Source organism: Manacus vitellinus, unplaced genomic scaffold (genome assembly GCF_001715985.3).
Source record: "Manacus vitellinus isolate BGI_N305 unplaced genomic scaffold, ASM171598v3 scaffold_24_pilon, whole genome shotgun sequence".
NCBI lineage: Eukaryota > Metazoa > Chordata > Aves > Passeriformes > Pipridae > Manacus > Manacus vitellinus.
In genome coordinates this window covers 11,990,202-12,010,260 of record NW_021939798.1, presented here as the reverse complement: position 1 = coordinate 12,010,260, position 20,059 = coordinate 11,990,202, and the positions used below count along the sequence as shown (strand labels likewise).

At 51.8% G+C, this 20,059-nt stretch overlaps 1 protein-coding gene across 1 annotated transcript in view; it reads left to right on the top strand.

Moving 5' to 3' along the window:
- Positions 1-20,059, top strand: part of RNF213 (ring finger protein 213) — a 43,988-nt gene that overhangs the window by 8,326 nt on the left and 15,603 nt on the right. Inside the window, exons 13-37 of the mRNA XM_018073312.3 lie at positions 319-417; positions 1,111-1,233; positions 1,664-1,844; positions 2,400-2,573; positions 2,818-2,976; positions 3,260-3,867; positions 4,150-4,315; positions 4,917-5,134; positions 5,670-5,810; positions 5,973-6,134; positions 6,581-7,718; positions 8,656-8,849; positions 9,233-9,385; positions 10,040-13,633; positions 13,866-14,002; positions 14,281-14,376; positions 14,794-14,912; positions 15,404-15,526; positions 16,110-16,192; positions 16,997-17,144; positions 17,474-17,609; positions 18,238-18,426; positions 18,795-18,934; positions 19,349-19,503; positions 19,829-20,041. Coding sequence (XP_017928801.2) covers positions 319-417; positions 1,111-1,233; positions 1,664-1,844; positions 2,400-2,573; positions 2,818-2,976; positions 3,260-3,867; positions 4,150-4,315; positions 4,917-5,134; positions 5,670-5,810; positions 5,973-6,134; positions 6,581-7,718; positions 8,656-8,849; positions 9,233-9,385; positions 10,040-13,633; positions 13,866-14,002; positions 14,281-14,376; positions 14,794-14,912; positions 15,404-15,526; positions 16,110-16,192; positions 16,997-17,144; positions 17,474-17,609; positions 18,238-18,426; positions 18,795-18,934; positions 19,349-19,503; positions 19,829-20,041 — 8,649 coding nt within the window. The remainder of the gene's footprint in view (positions 1-318; positions 418-1,110; positions 1,234-1,663; positions 1,845-2,399; positions 2,574-2,817; positions 2,977-3,259; positions 3,868-4,149; positions 4,316-4,916; positions 5,135-5,669; positions 5,811-5,972; positions 6,135-6,580; positions 7,719-8,655; positions 8,850-9,232; positions 9,386-10,039; positions 13,634-13,865; positions 14,003-14,280; positions 14,377-14,793; positions 14,913-15,403; positions 15,527-16,109; positions 16,193-16,996; positions 17,145-17,473; positions 17,610-18,237; positions 18,427-18,794; positions 18,935-19,348; positions 19,504-19,828; positions 20,042-20,059) is intronic.

Genomic DNA, 20,059 nt, shown 5'->3' with positions numbered 1-20,059 from the left:
GGCAGAGCTCAGAGCAGCCCCTGGCAGTCTGACCTGCTGCTCCCAGCCCTCCCTGGGACAGTTTCCAGCAGCAAGGTGGAAGTGGTTCCTCCAAATGTCTCCTTTAGTAACTGAGACATTTACACACTCTTTGGGCTTAAAAGCTGCCTTTTGCAGCTCTGGGGGTGCCCCTTTGCTTCTGGATGCAAAAATCTGGAGGGACTACAGACTGTCTGAGGAGTGTGGGGCCTCTTTTCCCCATTGTTCTTTTAATTTCTTTCTCTGACTGTTAAATCTCAGCATTCAGTGGTTTGGGGGTTGTTTGTTTCTCCCCTGCAGGCCTGGAATGGGTTTATGAAGATCAGCTTTCCAGATGAGGAGTTCACCAAGACATGGAAGAACACTTTACTTGAAGATCTGAGGAAAAGAATCCAGGAGGTAGGGGAGGCTCCAGGCAGTCACAGCTGGTGGTTCAGAGGGAATGGACCATCTTCTGCTGTGCTTGGAGAAGGAACACTGGAAACAGGGTGGCTTGGATTGTAAAAATTGCCATTACTGTTATAAACTGTGTTCTGGAGCTCAAAAATGGGCCATGACAATGTACCACTCTGACCTTGGTGTCAGGGTTTCTACCTGGCTGCAGGGCTGGAATGATGCCCTGGTGCTTCAAAGGAAATGACACATTTTGAGCAATTACCATCTCTATAGTTTTAAGAACCAGGGGGTGAAAAGTGAACACCTAAGGGCTCAGAGAAGCAAAGCTGGTGCTTCTCTCCTCGTTGTGCAGAAGTGGTGCTGTTCAGGCTCCCAAATGCACAGCCACATGTGTAAGGCCCTTCTAAACTGACCCTGTGTGTCTCCTCACCTCTTCTTTAAGCTGTTAATTCTCATGGTGGAACCAGGAAACAAATATTTCCTGCTAAAAGCTTGGCTTGGAGAGATGGATATTAAATGAAGATGGATATTAAATAATCTCTTCCAGGCCCTGAGAAATGGGGTCATGTGTGGCCCCACTGGAAAACTTGCACTTTTTAACCTAGTTCCTTTTACTGCCTCCATAGCAGCACTCCATGTCAGAAGAAACACTTTTTGGAAACTAAGATGATAAGAAATCTTCTTTCTGCCCTCTAGGAGCCTCCAGTGAACCAAATCTTGGTGTTCTGCTGTCAGAAACATCAGTTCACACAGCTGGACTCTTCCATCGAGCGCTGCTTCCAGGACTGTGCCACAGAGGCTGTAACTGCAGCCTGCCAGGTACTGCCTCTGCCCTGGGAGGGGAAGGGACAGGTAGGAAGGAAAAGTAGGAAAGGGAAGGTAGGAGAAAGAGAAGTTGAATTTCCCATTGCACAGAAATCCTGTTGGTGGCACAGGGATGTGCCTGGTGGTGGGAGGAGCGTTGGATGTTGCTTGGGTTGCTGTGGATTGTTTAAGTCTGTTAAACCAACAACAAAAAGCACTGACAAGAAATCAGGAGATGAGTATCCACTGCTAAAGGGTCCATGAGGGAGACTTGTGATGCGTTTCCATCGGGAGTTCTGGTGTCAGTCGTGTCACACAGCTCTTTTGGGACACGCCTCAGCACTGGAGGTGGGACTCCTTGGCATCAGTGCCCAGTTTTGAGATGCAGGCACAGCGTGATCCCAAACCCTCGTTCATCCCTGCCCTCTCCTGTGTGCCTTGGCAGACAGAGAGCAACCTCCTGGAGAAGATCTCTGCCTACAGCCTGGACCGGTTCAGCCAGCTCGTGTCAACCATCATCGTGGAGTCCTGGCCCCTCAGGAGGGAGCAGTCCGAGGGCAATTTTGATATGATTCTGCACCACCTGCTTACGTGGCCTGACACCAAACAGATCTTCAGCTTTAGTGGTATGTCTGTGGTTAGATTTACAGGAGGCTCTGAGGAGCTGTTCTCTGCCTCGCTGCTGCCACGGTGCAGGGCAGCAAACACAGAGAAACTGTCCTGCTCTTGTTTTATTGCTCTTCTCCAAGTCTGAGGTATTCAGCCTACTTTTGGAGAGGAAAGGCCAAGGAAGAGGGATCCAGTATTCCTCTTGTGCTAATCCACTGCAGCTGCCTCAGGATTTGTAGAGCAGAACTTCTTTCTCTGAGAGGTTCTCACAAGTTGTTGCCACACGAAAATACCCAAGTGTTGGCCATGTGAATGGATCCAGGTGGCTTGTGTTTGCTCACAGGGCTTGGGTGTGGGTTCTGCATGGGAGGTTTCCAAGTTGCTGCCCTGAGATCCTGGTTTTCTGTTCAGAAAAACATGAGGGGTTGGAAGGTGGAGTCCACAGGCTCTTGGGCAGGGATTCAATAGGAGATGGACTCTCTGTACTATGGCATGGAATAGTTGCTGATTCTGCCTGGATTTTTGGGAAGCAGGGCTTGATCTAGCTTTGACCTGCTTTGTTTCTGGAACAGGAAGAAACAGAAACCTCATAGAAAAACTCACAGATAAAGCCAAGGACATCATGCACACAGCAGACTTCGTGTTTGAGAGTGTCACTGATGACATCCAGAAAGGCTGCATCCTTGTGAAACATCTGGAAGAGGTTTTCCAGCACGAGGAACAGTTCATCTGTATTTGGGAGACAAGTAAGAGATGTGTTGAAAAGTGGTGTGGTTGCCTTAAAGCATCACTGCAGTGATGGATGTCCTGCTCTGCTGATGCTCCAGGGATTGGGAATGTTGAGGAGGTGCTCCAGCAGTGCTGCCCTTTGGCCTTTACATGGAGCTCCCAGCCCCAGTTTGGGTTGTGACTCTGCAAATCCAAACCTGAGTCAGGGGTTCAGGGCATGGGAAGTTTCTACCTTGTGACTGCAGGTGGGTTTTCTTTCAGAGCACCAGCAACTGCCACGTGAAACAAAGGAAGTACTCCTGAGAAGCCTGAAAGAACTGCTGCAGATGAGGCAAGAGGAGGTCACACTGCTCAGGAAAGATCAAAAAGCAGTAGGAACCTTCCTGAGCATGTGCAGGAAGGTGCAGGCATCTGTGAAAGGTAGAGTTCTGGGGGGGCAGTCTGACAGTGGCAACTCCAGAAAACACAATTTTCCTTGAAAATGCCTTGGGTTTTGCAAACAGGTTTGATTCTAAACCACAGTGAGGGTGAGGAGGGGTGGGGGAAGTAAACCCAGAGCACTGGGGGGATCAAGTGAGTGCTTGTGCATTAAATGACACTTACAGGGCCCCACCTGCCCAGTAGCATTTTGTGGCTTGGGGGGTTGGGTGGAGTGAGCTGGAGCCAGGCTGCACACCTGATCCCTGACCTGTCTCTCTTCAAGTGGATGTAGGTGAAGTGGAATCTCAACACTCGGAAGATCTTCGCTTAAAAAGGCTAAATAAAGTGGTGAACGTGGGAAAGAGACCCCTGCAGACCTACTACAGCTTGGGGCCAGAGCTGAAGGAATTTGTCCAGAAAATGCACTCTTTTAAGGACAGCCTGATCTTCCAGCAGTTCTGGGAGGAAGCAGCACAGGAGGCAGGAGACCAGTATGAGTATGAATGGCCAGAAGAAGAGGAGGAGGAGGAGGAGGAGGATGCTGTGCCTGAATTGAACCTTGATGATGTTTTGACCAGCGTGATCCGCCCTTGCTTTACCAGCTATGAAATGCTGTATAATGATCTCAGATCAGGAAGTCTCACACTTTCTGCAGTTGATAAAATTTTTCAGGAATTCACAAATCATCCTGAAGATCTCAGAACAGAGCTAAACACCATCTGTGAGCTTCGACCTGGAGAAAGCAGGTCCTGGATCGACCAGCGAGTTCGGCAGATCCAGCAGTACCATGAAATGCATCTGACTTTTGATGCTGCAAAGATCATTGCCAATGTCAAAGAGAACTTAAACCTCTCTGGTGACTTCAGTATCCTGGAACACTTGCTGGATATAGTAAGTATCCCCTCCTTCAGGTCTGTACTGCCAAGGTTTTGGCTAAATCTGAACCTTCCCACAAGTCTATTGTAGCTTGTCAAGAACAATTCCTTGTCCCAAAATGTTTATTTGGGGTAAAAATCAGGCGTTCAAAGTGCTTTTGTGTCATCATTCCTAAAAGAGACATGATATTCCTGTGTTGGGATGTGGCTTTGCAGAGGGCTTTTCTCTCCCTGCTGCAGAACCAGTGGCATTTCCCAATTCCAGACTGAATGTATGTTTGCACTGCCTGCTTTCTAGACAGAAAAGCTTGAGTCCTCCAAGACCCAGAAGCTGGATTCCATCAGCCCTGAGCTTGTGCAGGCCAAGACGTGGCTGCAGGGGATCACTGCGACCCGCCGAGGCTGCCTGAGGGAGCTGGCCCAGCAGAAGGACTTTGTCTGCTGGGTCAGGGAAGCACTGAGAGGTGTGTGCTGCTCACCCAGGAATTAGTCAGAGAGTACTGGAAGGGATGGCAGCTTGTGTGGGGGCAGAAGGAACAAGGAACACTCTATCCCTGACCCATCTGCTTTGTGCCTTCACTGCTTCTGGTGTTGATAGTTACAAACACCTCTCATGGGTTTTGGTGTGGAACGCGCTATAAAGTCCCTTTAAACGTGTCCTGCACTGCAGCTGGTGCAGCTCACAGTGACCACCCTGCCCAGGGGCTGGGCTGGGCCTGGGGGGCTTCAGTAGCTGCTACTACTCAGTTCAGACTGGTTGTTTCAGACAGTGGAACTGTGTCTGCCAGCTGAGTGGGCTGACTTGAACAGACCCCCCTGACCTGCACGGACACCCCCCACCCCAGGCACGGGTCATGACCCAGCTGGGGCTCTGCTGGTGGGGGAGAGCAGGGCCAGGGGGTCCTGAGGGCAGATGGATCATGGGGGAAGCTGCTGGCAGGATGGGGGGAGGGCACAGGAGACGGTGTTCAAAGCATCCTTTCTGTGTTTCCTGTGGAAGGTGGGGATATGGGGTTGTGTTCAGGCTGCCTCGTTTGTTGTTCACTCGTGTTTGTCTCATTGAAGATATAAATGAGCTGAAGGTGTTCGTGGACTTGGCTTCCATCTCTGCTGGGGAGAATGACATGGATGTGGACCGTGTGGCCTGTTTCCATGACACTGTACATGGCTACTCCTCCCTGCTCTATGAGCTTAGGCAAGAGTCAGGGTTTGAGGACTTCATGCGCTGCTTGGAGAAGCTGTGGAGAGCCCTGGACAGTGATGAGAATCTCCCCAAGAAACTTGTGAGTTCTGCTGGAGTAGGTCCTCTCTGCATCCTCCTGCCTTTCTGCCTTCCAAGAGTGGCTGGAAGTTTGACTGCATAGGGCAAGTGGGGACATCACAGCAGTTCTTGTTATTGGAAGAAAAGTGTCCGATGTTTGTGTGCCACAGAAATTCACTGCAGCACGAACTGGTGTGGCAGAGGTTTCTCCAGAGCTCTGCTGGAGCTTTCCAGTGTGACCTGGTGTAGCTTTGCTCGTGCAAGAGTTTGATGGTGTGAAAGAGGGGAGGCAGATGGCTGGGAACTCTTACCCTTTGCAGCAGGGCCTGTTTCTCTAGCGAGAGGTGTTGGAGCACTGTGGGCTCTGTTCATCCCCATGGAGTGGGTAAGGAACAGCTGTGCAGACAGACCAGGCTGTGGCCAGTGCCCATTCCCCTTCCTTCCCCATCCTGAAAGTCTCGTGCCAGCCCAAGCTGTTTGTCCTGAACTGACGTATCTGTTGTAATCCTGGAAATGCTGCCAAGTCAAGGCAGTCAGGGCAGTGTGTCCTCCCACAGCGTGCCTCAGCCCAGCACCTGGAGTGGCTGAAGACAGTGAAGGAGAGCCATGGCTCTGTGGAGCTGTCCTCACTCTCCCTGGCAGCTGCCATCAACAGCAGAGGAGTCTATGTCCTGAGAGCACCAGCTGATGGCCAGAAGGTGAGGCAGCTCAGCTCCCCCTCCCCTCCTGCTCCCAGAAACCAGCTGGAGCTTTTCTCCCACTGCACACACAGCTCCTTTCTGGGGGCTCCTGCCCCTGAGTGCTCCCCTCGCTGGGCAGAGCCTCAGGCACATCCACACTAATGACTTCTGCCCTGGCAGGTCTCCTTGGACACTGTCCTGTGCTTCACCCTCCCGGGGAGCTCAGGGGAGGACGAGGCCTCACGGAAATACTCCCTGGCAGAGCTCCGTGAGCTGCAGAACAAACTGATGCTCATGTCAGCAAAGGGAGAGCAAGGCCTGGAGGTGGAGAGGTTCTCTGAGGTCAGATTCCAAACCCAGGGGGTTACTGATGGTGGGGCTGGGGCTGGATTTCCCCTTGAGTATCAACTCTTAAGACTGTGATTGACAGCTGAGTTGCTGGGGATGGATGGTCACAGGCAGATGGGTGTTCCTACCTCTTTGTTCCTTGCTAAGGTGGGACTGAGCTGGAGACCAGACAGTAGACTGGTACCCTTATTCTCTGGGTGCACTGGAGAGCATCTCTGTGCTTTTGTAGCAAGCTGGGGTTCCTTACTGGTTTCCTGGGGGTTCCTTACTGGTTTCCTGGGGATACTGCTGTTAAAAGGTCACAGAGAATCTGTGGTTGCTGTACAAGGCCTGGCAAACATCTGGACCAAAGCCTTCATTGGAAGTCTTTCCCGTGGTTTCATGGCTGGGACTTGGTAAACTAGCTTAGTGTTTTTTCTGTCTCCTCTGCCCTCACACAGGTCTTTTCCAACGTCCAGAGACTTGCACAGGCCTTTATAGACCTTTATTCAGCTGGGAACATGCTTTTCCGCTCCTGGCTTGCCCATGTGTACTGTTCACCCAGAAGAGAATCCTGTGTTCTTATTGACTTCTCCCTGGGCCCCATCCCGGTGCTGGAGGGGCAGGGGGATATGGCAGCTGTGCTCCCAGGCCTCTGCAAGACCATGGAGAGCTTCCTGGAGAGCTGGAAGAGCTTCATGTACGAGAAACGGTTCCAGCACTTCTACCTGAACTACTACACTGCGGAGCAGCTGGTGTACCTGTGCACGGAGCTGGGGCAGGGCACGCCCAGCCAGGCTGCCCTGACCATGCTTTCCTTCCTGAACCGCGACTGCACCGAGTGGGACGCGCTGGCAGCCGGGAGGGAGCTGCCTCCCAGCTCAGGGAAGACTATTTCTGATTTGCAAGTGCTGCTGGGCGGGGAGAAGGACCTGACTGCCCAGCTGAAGTGCATCTGGGAGTGCTACATGAGCAACATGGGCTCCTTCCTCCCCAGCTGCCTGGACATCGACTCGCTGGGAGTGTGGCTGGGGGACCTGGCCCGCCGTGGCAGGGACTGTGTCACCCGGGAGTTCCCTCAGGACCTGCTGTGTGTGGGCCAGCCCAACCTCATCACCTGCCCTCGCTCCGAGGTGCTCAGCTCTGCACTGGCCATCTACATGAACAGCCCCGAGCAGCCCCTGCCCACCTTTGACGAGGTTCTCCTGTGCACCCCTCAGACCACCGCTGAGCAGGTGGGGCTGTTCCTCAGGAGGTGCCTCATTCCCTGCAGCAGAGGGGAGAAGATTTACACCATGCTGTACGCGGATGAGCTGAGCTACGATGTCAGCTGCAGAGCAGAGGAGCTGTTCCAGGACCTGCAGCGCTACAACAGCTCCTACCGCCTGGTCATCCTGTGCGACTGCGAGCGGGAGCACAGCTACATCCCCTCTGCCTTCAGCCAGTACAAAGTGCACATGATACCCCAGAGGCCACGGGCTGAAATCCAGCAGTACCTGCAGCACCACTACCGAGTGCCTCGGCCCTCGAGCTCGGCTGCTTCTGTGTTCAAGGGCAACATGTGTGTTGGGATTGTGTCCTCCAGAAGAGCTGGTGTGGGTAAGGTGTCACATGCAAAGTGGGGGCTGCTGAGAGTTGGAAAACAGGGCGGGGCTCACTTTGTCAGGTTTTGTGTCCAAGTGCTAAATATCTTAGTCAGAAAGAGCGCTTCAGACTCTACCCAGTGCAGTGGTGTGAAAACTGGATGTCACCTTGCCTTGTCCTGAGATGGGCACCTCTGGGGATGGGTCACCTTCTAACTGGCACCTGTTTTGTTCTGCTCACTTGGGTAATTAACATAAAACATAACTAATGCTGGGTGAGCTGAACCTGAGCTCCTGAGGGTAACACATGCCTGCAGGAAATGGGCTGTGAGGTGGGACAAGGGCTGCAAAGGCTGCCTGTGTTCCTGTGTGGGAAATGGTTGTTCAATGGCTCTTAATGCAAAAAGCTGGAGGGGGTATTAAGTAAAACTTATCAGGCTGAAAAGCAAACAGAGGAAGGTGGTTTTCAAACAGGGATTGGCTGAATTGTGGAACCCAAAGCTTTACATGGGCTTAAAAAGTGATCAGGTACAGTCAGGAGAGAAACCTCCATCAGGGGCTGCTGATCATAAAGATGCTGTTTCTGCCATCAGAGCTCCTGAGCTGCAAACCTCTGAAAAAATACTGGACAGGACTCAGAGTTACAGCTGTGTTCTTACCCTGGTTTGACTTCAGAAACGAGGACAGAATAGGTTCAAATCCTAATAAAGAGTAAAGCTTCTCTCAGTAATGGAAGCAAAACAAGCCATGTGGATAACAACAGCAGTGGCTTGGATTCCAGGCTCCAGCTGCTCAAACCAGGTTTAGGCTTTCTTCTGGAATGCCTTTTAGGAAGGTTCAGAGATTTCAGAGCATAGGGTACTTAAACATTTTATTTCCTTCTTTCTATTATGGCTTTAGTATGATGTGTTCAATATCAATGGCTTTAATTCTTGTGGTGTTTTTTAAAACAGGGAAATCTCTCTATGTGAAGAGGCTACATGAGAGGCTGCAAGAAGAGCAGCCTGACTGTACAGAACTTCTGGAAACCATCAGACTAATTGAACCAGAAGTGGATGAAGATAAAGTGCTAAAATCTCTCCTGCCTTTTCTGAAGAAAGAACACCAGACAAAGCCCATGATATTCCATTTTGATATCACCTCCTCAGTAAGTACATCCCTCCCACAGCTACCTTGTCCAAGAAGTCCTGTATGGATTCTTGCAGGAGTTGTTTCTTTAAAGCTCTTGTTTCTTAGTAAGCCATTTCTCAATGATGTATATTCTAATTATTGTGTAACACAAATAACTCATTACCATCAAGGTGGTTGGACTTAGAACAGTTCCTAGAGACTTAGAACAACTTCCTAGAGAAGCTGTAAAGTCTCTTCCTTGGAGGTACTAAAAACCTGGCTGGGTGTGGCCCTGGGCAGCCTGTTCTAGCTGAGCCTGCTTTGAGCAAAGAACCTTCCCACCCTCAACTGTTCTGTGATTCTGTGAGGTTGTGATGGGTAAATGAAGAGGAAATGCCTTTGTGTCTTTTCTTGTGATAGGTGCAACGTGGAATTCCAGAGTTTCTCTTCAAGCTATTGGTTTTGCAGTACCTGACAGATAATAATGGCAACATGTGGCTGCGACAGAAGTGTCATCTGTATGTCATTGAAATCCTTGAGGTGTCCCCAGTGCCAAAGAAAGCAGCCACACCTGTATGTACACAGCAGTGCTCCATTTCTGGGAATTTCTCAGTCATTTTGCTCGTGGTTGTACATGGAGACTGTAACTGTAAACACAGCACAGGAATTCTCTGCTCCATTTGGGGTGTGCTGTGTGTCATTACAAAGTGGTGTCCCTGGAGTTGTACAAAGTGAGACTAAAATCAGACAGTGAATTGGGCCTGTCATTCCCTTGGGTTGGTGACTTCTGAAGGCTTGTTAGTCCAAACCTCACTGGCCCCACTGTAACATTTATAGGAAACAGAAAAAATGGAAAATCTAATGTTCCTCGTGTTAATTTGCAGGTTTGAAAGTACTGGAATATTTATATGGAGCTAAAAGAACAGAGTGTGGAAGTGACAGTTTCTTGGGTTTAGTTTTCTTCAAGGTAGCACTGAGAAGGGGCTGGAGGTGACACAGGACTCGTGTTCCAGGGAGGAAAGTGTAGAAGGGAATAGAATTCACTGGTGCCCTTTATGTGGAAGAAGGGATACAAAGGGGAAAAGGTGTCCTGGTTGTATGGGCTGGCTCCTGTTACTGGGGTCTGTGGTTTTAGCCGAGAAGACTGTTAAGAACAGATTAACTAAACTGAAGATCAGGGCTCTGATCATCAGCTCTGTGATGACTCTTTCCTTTCCTCTTCTCCAGGTGTCAGCAAGCCAGAAGTATAATTTCTTAGATGTGTTCCCTAAAGTAACGTGTAAGTCTCCCAAAGAAGTACTAGAAATGGAGACACTTGGAAAACAGTCTGGGGATTTTTCGGACCCGGGAATGGACGAGGAGGAATTTCGCAGCGAGGCTTTCCAGAGACCTTTCCAGTATCTGAAGAGGTTTGATCAGGGGTGTGACCTGGACGTCTTCTGGTACGAAGCCCACTCGGTGGAGGGGAGCCCGGCGGAATGTCTGCAGCTGTTCCTGCTGCACTGCGGGGTCGTGGATCCCTCCTGGGCAGAGCTCCGCAACTTCGCCTGGTTCCTCAACATTCAGCTGAGAGACTGTGAAGCTTCTGTCTTCTGCAACCCTGACTTTGTCCAGGACACTTTGAAAGGTTTCAAAAACTTTGTCGTTACCTTCATGATTTTAATGGCGAGGGATTTTGCGACGCCCTCCCTGAACATTTCCGATCAGAGCTCAGGAAGACAGTCCTCCCACCTGGAGAACGTGGCGGAGGAAGATCTTCTTCCGTTCCGCATTCGGAAGAGGTGGGAGTCGGAGCCTCACCCCTACTTGTTTTTCAATGAAGATCGTGTGTCCATGACGTTCATCGGGTTCCACTTCCAGCCGAACGGCCCTGGGGGTGTTGATGCCATCAACCCTCTGACCGGCAGCGTCATCAAGCGGAACATCATGACTGCACAGCTGTACCAGGGCTTGTTACTGCAGAGGGTTCCCTTCAACGTGCCGTTCGATCGGCTGCCTCGGCACGAGAAGCTCGAGAGGCTCTGCATGGTGTTGGGGCTCTCCTGGGTGGCAGACCCCGATGAGACGTACGAGCTCACCACGGACAACGTGCTGAAGATCTTGGCCATTGAGATGCGATTCCGATGCAACATCCCGGTTGTCATCATGGGAGAGACGGGCTGTGGGAAAACCAGACTGGTGAAGTTCCTGTGCCAGTTACGCAGAAGCTTTGTAGAGGTGGAGAACATGAAGCTTGTCAAAGTCCACGGAGGTACCACTGCAGAGATGATCTATGCCAGGATCAGAGAAGCAGAAGCCCTGGCTAAAGCCAACAAGGAGCAGCACGGGTTGGACACTGTCCTGTTCTTTGATGAGGCCAACACGACAGAGGCCGTGAGCAGCATCAAGGAGGTTCTGTGTGACCGCACGGTGCAGGGGAAGCCTTTGGCCTCCGGCTCTGGCTTGCGGATCATCGCAGCCTGCAACCCGTATCGAAAGCACACGCCCAAGATGATCCAGCGCCTGGAATTAGCTGGGCTGGGCTACCGTGTCAAAGCAGATGAGACCAAGGATAAGCTCGGGTCTGTCCCTCTGAGGCAGCTCGTGTACCGGGTCCACGCGCTCCCGCCCAGCATGATCCCGTTAGTGTGGGATTTCGGGCAGCTGAACAACCTGACGGAGAAGATGTACATCCAGCAGATCGTGCAGCGGGTCGCGGAGCAGGTCCCCATGGAGCAGGGTGATGTGGAGGCAGTCACAGAGGTGCTCTTTGCCTCCCAGAAGTACATGAGGCAGAGGGACGACGAGTGCAGCTTCGTCAGCCTGCGGGACGTGGAGCGCTGCATGGAAGTTTTCAAGTGGTTTTACAAGCGCAGTGAGCTGCTGCTGAGGGAGCTGGAGAAGTACCTGGCTGAGAAGAAAGCACCAAAGGGCAATGTTGAGAGAAACAACACTATCTGGTCCTTGGTGCTGGCAGTTGGGGTCTGCTATCACGCCTCCTTGGAAAGGAAGGAGGCCTACAGGAGTGCTATCAGCCAGGTCCTTCCAAAGCCTTATGACACCCAGAAAAAGATTTTGGAAGAAATCTCCCTGATGCAGGACTTATTCCTGAGTGGTGTGCAACTCCGGGATACCATAGCAAGAAACTTGGCCTTGAAGGAAAATGTCTTTATGATGGTCATCTGTATTGAGCTAAAAATCCCTCTTTTTCTCGTTGGGAAACCTGGGAGTTCCAAATCCCTTGCAAAAACCATTGTGGCTGACGCTATGCAGGGCCAAGCAGCTCACTCAGATTTGTTCAAGGACCTGAAGCAGATCCATCTCGTGTCTTTTCAGTGCAGCCCCCTCTCCACTCCGGAGGGAATCATAGGCACTTTCAAGCACTGTGCTCGATTCCAGGAAGGGAAGAACTTGGACGAATATGTCTCCGTGGTGGTTTTGGATGAGATTGGGCTGGCAGAAGACTCTCCCAAAATGCCCTTGAAGACTTTGCACCCACTTTTGGAAGATGGCTGCATAGATGATGTCCCTCTTCCTCACAAGAAGGTTGGCTTCATTGGGATTTCCAACTGGGCCCTGGACCCTGCCAAGATGAACCGAGGCATCTTTGTGTCTCGTGGGGACCCCAGCAGAGAGGAGCTCATCGAGAGCGCGAAGGGGATTTGCTGCTCATCACGAGGGGCTTTGCAGAAGGTCGAGCCCTATTTCCATCCCTTTGCAGACGCATATGAAAATATTTGCAAGGCCCAAGACAGGGAGTTCTTTGGTCTCCGTGACTACTACAGCCTCATAAAGATGTTTTTCGCCTTAGCCAAGAACTCCAAGAGCGAGCCGACACCTCAGGACATCGCCGAAGTGGTTCTTCGTAACTTTGGTGGCAAAGATGATGTCAATGCCCTGGAAATATTCACCTCAAAGTTACCAGAGAAAGGAGTGATACACGCTCATGACATCAGTAGGATTGAGCTGGTCCGACAGAACATTTGCAGCAGTGCTGAGGATGGGGATTGCAGGTACCTGCTTGTGTTGACTGAGAACTACGCGGCACTGCAGATCCTCCAGCAAGCCTTCTTCACTGCCCGGCAGCAGCCAGAAATTATCTTTGGCTCCAGTTTCCCTAAAGACCAAGAATATACCCAGATATGCAGGAACATCAACCGTGTGAAGGTCTGCATGGAAACCGGCCAAATGGTTGTGCTCCTCAACTTGCAAAACCTCTATGAGAGCCTCTACGATGCCCTCAACCAGTACTACGTGTACCTTGCTGGCCAGAAGTACGTGGATTTGGGGCTGGGCACCCACCGGGTGAAGTGCCGCGTGCACCCCAAGTTCCGCTTGATCGTCATCGAGGAGAAGGACGTGGTGTACAAGCACTTCCCCATTCCACTGATCAACCGGCTGGAGAAGCACTACCTGGATATCAGCACCGTCCTGGACAAGGGGCAAAGAGAAACCGTGAGGGAGCTGCAGAAGTGGGTGCAGGAGTTCGCCGCGGTCAGTACGGAGGAGCACTTCCTGAGCCGGCAGCGGTACCGCCCGGCCGACGTGTTCGTGGGCTACCAGCCCAGCACCTGCGCCTCGGTGGTGCTGCAGACCACGGAGAGGCTGCGGGCACAGTGTCCCCCTGGGGAGCTCCAGGCCCGGGTGAAGAGGGAGGCCCAGCTGGCCCTGCTGAACTGTGCCACCCCCGACGCCGTCATCCGCCTCTGCAGCTCCGGGGGGATGTTCATGGCAGATTCCCTGGCCAAAACCTACTTCAGGCAGCAGCAGCACACGTCCTTTGCAGACTTTCTCCGTGCTCATGTCCACCAGGGGTCTGGGTCCCAAACAGCCTTCACAGAGGTGAGTGCCTGGTGGGGTCCTCCCAACACCCCCCGACCTGCCCTCATGTTTTTGTTTATCCTGCCAGGGCTGCAGGATGTCCAGCAGTGGCCCTGGGTTGCTGTAACAGCCCACATTGGCCCTTTGCCTGTTGGCAGTGTTGGTTTTGGGGGTGCAGTCCAGCTCTGCAGCACAGAGCACAGGTGAGGGGTCTGTGCTGCCTTCCTGCTGCATTCCTGCCCCTTGTCCCCAGGTCACCACCTTCTCCCGGCTGCTCACCAGCACCGACGCTGCCTGCCTGGAGAGGGAGGTGCAGGGGAGAGCCCAAAGGCCCCAGATCCTGTTCCTGCAGCAGTTTGACACGGAGTACTCCTTCCTGAGGAGCATCAGGTGAGTCTGGGCTCACGTTATCCTGCTCAGAACAGGCTGGGTGGAAGGTGTGTGGGCAGAACACCTGGAGTCACATGGGAAAGGGAGGCAGGAGCCCGTGCTGTGCTGACAGTGGGCTGGCTTGGAGCAAACCTTATCAGGCACAGGTGGGGTTTGGTGTTTTAGTCTCTCCTTCTGCCTGCAGCAACCAAAGCTAATGTGGAGTGGCTGGTTCTTTAGTCTTTAATGTTTGGTTTTTACACTTAGTGACTTCTGTTAAATCCCTTTTCACTCTGCAGGGATTTCCTGGATGCCACTTCAGGAAATAAAGTCCTTATTATTCAGACAGACTTTGAAGATGGCTCTCAAGATGCCCAGCTCGTCGCCTCTGCCAAGTAAGTCGGGTGTGAAGTGGTTCAATTCTGCTTGGCCACTCCTCACCACCTTTGCTTATTCGTGCTGTTTGGGGATTTCAGACTCAGGAATGTGCAGTCCTTTATTCTGCAGCAGAGTGAATCTGGATGCACTAATTATATTTCAAATAATAATGCGTAGCTCAAGTCAAAATAAACTAAGCTGGGTCAAGTGAGCAGATAATCCCCTTTGAAGTGTGAATTCTGCCCACTGGCTGCAGGAGTCCTGAAGAGCTGAGGGTCAGGGGATCATTTGAGGCACAGCTGGAGGTGGCAGCTTGGCCGGGTGGAAGGAGTGAGAGTCACTTGGCCTGTCTGGGGAGAGGAAACGTGTCTGCTCAGAGGAAGGAGCCGTGCCCTGGAGCCTGTGTGTGCTCTGCCAGCATTCCTGTGTTGCAGATACACCGTGGTCAATGAGATCAACAAGGGGGACCTGGGAGACGTCTCTGTCTTTGTTTACTTTATCATGAAGCTTTCCCGGCTGGAAGGAGGAACGTCCTACGTGGGATTCCATGGAGGTGGGTGAGCCCATCTGTCCCTCCTCACTCTTCAGCTGGCTCCAGGCAGTTGCTTCTCTTGCTCACTGTCCTTTTGAATGCTGAAGATCTGGACTTGGTGTGTCCTGTGCCTTGTCAGAGCTGCTTCCCTGTGCCACAGGGCCTGCCTTGGGGGATCAGTACCTGGAGAGAGCAGCACACAAACACAAGGGTAACTCCCTGGGCATGTTGTCCTCTGGGAGGCCCTGGAACACGTGCTGACGTGTTCTGCTCTCAGCAGAAGGCTCCTCTGGACCAGGGCTCTGAGGCTCTCAGAAGCCACCAGACCGTGTGTGTGCCCTGTCAGGGAGTGTGTTCTGAGGGAACTCTGCTTCCCTTCCTACAGCGAGAGGTGAGAGTGAGTGAGCTCTGAATGTAAACCCACAGGTGCTGGCAGGTAGTTTTTGGGAAGCTGTTCTGGAAGAACAGGCTGCAGGCATGGAATGATTTCTTGCTGTTGCTCTCTCCTGCAGGCCTGTGGCAGTCAGTGCACATCGACGACCTGCGCAGGTCCAAGGACATGGTCTCGGACATGACGGCCCTGCAGAACCTCACCATCAGCCAGGTGTTCTCTGAGGGCTCGGGCAAAACCAAAGGTGAGCTCTGCCAGCCACGGGGGCTGATGTGCCAGTGGGAAAAGGGGAGCTGTGGTCCCAGACTTGGTGCTAGAGGAACCACTGGTGCCTGGTACAATGTGACTGTCCCTGCTCAGAACGTGTTTTTTGGGGGGGATCCCAACTGGTATTTGTATTTAGTTCATTGCTACAACTTTGGGTCATCAGGTAGGTTAATTTGGTAGTTTTGCCTTTTTCTTTTGACAGGAATGTGGCATTTGCACTGCTCAGCAGCCTGAGTGCTCTGTCCCATCACGAGAGGCAGCAGGTGCTGTGTGACAGACACCACTGACAAGGGTCTTTCTTTCCCCTCAGTTTTTTCTTACTCTCACACTGCCTGATAGGATTCTGGGAGAGCTTAGGGCATCAGCTCAGTGTCACTTCTTCCAGTTCTTGCTGCATGAGGCCTGAGAGCCCCAGCAGCTGTGTCTGTATTTGGGAGGTGGATGCAGGTGCTAATGGATCTGACAGATCTTCTGCTGATCTGGGATGCACTTGCTAAAATAAACCCTTATCTGACTGCAAAAATTTACTGCTGCTTTCTAATAAAAATTCTACACCTTAGTTGCAACTCTGCCTGTGAATGGAGAAGCACAGGAGGAAGAGATGGAGGTTGAAATGCCAGTGTCAGAAGCAGAGCACTATGAGGTCAGTTCAGAATACATTTGTTTGCTTCTCAGCTGTCAGGATGGGTCTCTGCTCTGTCATCCATGGGTGCAACACACCTTTTGCATCCCCATTGCCTTGAAATCCATCAGCAGTATTTGCATCATGAATGTGAATGATCAGACAAAAATTCCTCCTCCCCACTCTCCAGTCAAAATCAGCATCACTAAAGAAATAAACCATCCTGAGGACCCTCTAAATCCTTAGTCATTTCATACTTCTAATTTTCAAAAATCAGCTTTAAAGGCTTCTGTTTTCTTTCTCACCCTGAAGGTGGGAGCTGTGTTTCTGAGCCTGCCTCTCCAGCTGGGTGTGCTTTGGGGTGTGCATTGGAACCATGTTGGAGCTGGCTGAGAGCTTGGCTGTGCTGCAGCCACACCCACACTGGCTCGTGTTCCCCTGACAGCCTCAGCTGGAGGATGCCCAGGACAAGGGACATGTGGCTTTTGCCCTTCACGTGCTGAAATGTTCCCCAGGGAGGGCAAATTTTCCCTGGTCACATTTATCATTTTCACTTTTCCTGCTGAACTGCTGAATCTTTCATCTGTAGGAATCTTATCTCAGTACAAGTGCTGTGTCACAGGCCAGTTTGAAGGGGCCACAGAAGTTGCATCATGTACTTGACAGCAAAAGGGCTCAGAATTGCAGTCTGAGAAGAGAGCTGGGAGTGAGGGTGCCAGGGAACAGACCCTTTCCAGGGAGCACTGTCACCATTCCAGGAGGGGTGTGCTGGGGCAGGAGTGCAGCACTGGAGAGGAATGATCCTGTTCATGCTGTTCTGGGCAGGGTGAGGTCCTGGACACCACTGTGCTGCTGAGGACCTGTGTGCAGAGTGCTGTGGGGATGCTGCGGGACCAGAACGAGGACCTGAGTCGGAGCAGGAAGCGCATTAAGATTCTCCTCGGCCTCCTCTCCAAGGAGGATGACTTGAAGGGTATGTGCTGCAGGTCCCTGGGCATCTGGGGGACCCCCAACCCTGTCAGTCAGGTCACTGGGGACCCAGGGGTCACTGGGGACAAGGAGGATCTCCCAGGAGTGTGTGTGTCCCTGCTCCAGTCTGTTGCTCCTTTCATGGCTGTAGGGCTTTTCCTGCAGTTCAGGTGGTGGCTTTCTCTCTGGCTGTGCTGGCTCTGGTGACTGGTTTTTTTTAGCCCTAGTTGGCTAATTATTGAAACAACCATAAAATGCTGTGCTTGGTGGGATATCTGCATTTGGATGCAATGCTAATACAACAGAAAATGCAAGTTCCTTCTTGTTTTGTAGCCTCTTTCCTGAAGATTACAAAGGCTCGTCTCTCCAGCCTTTTGAAGAAGCAAGAAGAAATTTCCCTTCACCCAAAAAACTGGGTGCTTCGGGAGGCTTCCAACCTCAGTGCTCTCCAGGAGGGAGGTACCTTCAGGTGAGGACAGCAGCAATCCTTGGAATGTGCAGGCTTCCAGGAAGGGGCTGCAAATGGCACCTGTGCAGCAGAGGCAGCAGTTTTGTGTAATCTGAATATTTGCAGTGTCAGCCTCTAGTCTGTGCTGGAAACCCTCCAAAGGCAGTTTTAGCTTCTCCTGGCTCCTGAGGGGGGTGATTTAGAGCTGAATGGGCTGTGCTGGGACAAGAATGCTCAAGTGCTTTGAGTGGAACAGTGGGATTACAGGTGAGCCAGGAGTGAGAGAAGTGTAGGGGTTTATTGGTGGTAGTTTTTTCCCTTAAAGGCAGGATTAGGATTTCCTCTCAAGCAAATGTCAGCAACTATTCAGGACAGTCACCTCCCTGGAGGTCACTCCTTCACAGGAGGGAGAACACTGAACTCTTCCATATAAACAGAAAACTAGTAACCAAAGTCTAAAGAATACTGAAAATAAAAAATACCTTTCCCTTACAGGTGGTCCTTTCACGTACTTCTCTTCTGCCTCGTTGTAATCAATGTTATCCATGGCAGCAATCGTGTAGCTGATGGCCTGAAAAAGCATTTAATTCATTTATAATCATTCAGCAAAACTAAATCACGAGTTTTTCTGTCTCTCTCTGCCCCAAAGGCACACCCTGTGGAAGCGAGTCCAGAAGGTGATCACTCCATTCCTGGCTCTCCTGATTTCTGTCATAGACAGGGATGGCAACCTGGAGCTGTTGGCCAGGCCAGCAGCAAAGTGGGTGACAAACCTGTGGATGTTCATCTTCAGTGATACCAAACTCCTGACTGTGCCCTCGGGGGTGGGGAAGAACAGGTGAGCTCAGAGGGAGCAACAGGAGGGCTTGGGAGCAGCCCAGCACTGGCTTTAATCCCACATGGCAGAGGGACACTGTGCTGTGCCCTGGGCACTGCTGGGGGCTGCACAGGTCACTGCCACGTCCTGCCCAGCCCCTGCAGCCCACGTGTCCTGCCAGGACAGCCCTCTGGCCAGGGAATGCTGGCTGAGGAAGTGCTGGTGCTCCACAGCTGGCAAAATGAGCTGTATCAGAGCCCTGCAGTTCTCTCCCCTTCTCTTGTCCCCTCCTAGGGCTGATTTCTTGCTTTCTGCACCTTCTGCCTCTGTTGTCTGAATGTGCTTCCCAGGCAAAAGCCCAGTGCATTAATGACCTTTTAATCTCCCAGCTCTCAGCCAGAGATAATTCTGGTGCAGAACAACATGGTGGTGTCTGCTGATGCTGGGAATGAGATGCCCTTCAGCTGGAGGATAAAGGAGTACCTGGATGAGATGTGGTTGGAAGCTCAATACATCCAAACCACTGAAGGTGAGAGCCTGGCTTGAGCATCTCCACCTGCCCTGTGAGCTCTGGTTTGTCACTGCTGTGCCCCTCCAGGACACTGGAGTCACCTTCAGTCCCTCTGTGCTCCTACAAGCCAGCAGAGCTCTGTGCAGGCAGCTTTTCTTTGTGCTTCTCACTATTAATCTTCCCCACCTATCTGTGCCCTTGCATTCAAAATACTGTGGAGGTGCCAAGAGTTAATGACAAGGTGAGATTCCAGAAATACGACACTGGTGCTGGGCTGACAAGGCCTGGCCTGAGTCCCTCATTAGTGCCCTGAATGAGGGGAGTGCTGGATGCATCAGTGATTAATTAGGTGTCAGTCTGTCTAGGATAGATGCTGTGTCAAAGCCAACCTCCTCCCAATATCCAGCTTTTTTCTGCGTTCTCGTTTTCCAGACCATACTGAGAAGTTTGTGGATATCTTCCAGAAAACTGCCCTGGGAAAATTTATCTCTGCTCTGCCTGAGGAAGACAGGCAGATGCTCTTCCAGTGCTACATCACAGACTTTATTTCCTTGACCATCAATGTCTCCTCCCAAGTGGAGCTGCAGGTCAGTGTCTGGAACAAGAGCTGGAAACCCTTTGGATGGAGAGAAGAGCGTGATGCTTGTGAACGTGTCCTCCTGAATCAGTCCTGCCTCTCAGAGAAAATCCCCCTCTGAGACAGACCAACAGCAAGGGCACCCCAAGCAGGTGCTTTGCCACTGAGTGGCTGCTGAGATTGCTCAGAAAGCAGCACCCGTATAAATTGACACGTTTAAGACTCTTTGTAAGGAACTGACTCTCTTCTCTCAGAGGATTTTGCCAGTGTTTCTGGTGCAAAACTAATTATATAAAAGCCCTTTTTTAATGTTGGTTTAACTCCTCCCCCCGCAGTGCCTGCGCTCCGCGTTCGTGTCCTGCGTGGCCGAGTGGGCAGCCGCGTCCCCCCGGGGAGAGGAGCCCGTGCCCACCCTGCCCTGGGTCCACCTGGCATACAACCAGTTCAGGAGCCGCCTGCAGAACCTCTCCAGGATCCTGGCTGTGAACCCCCGTGTGGTTGTCTACCTCATCAACCAGGAAGGATGTGGAGTTCCACGCTCAGAGATGGTAGAGTCGCTGCCAGGC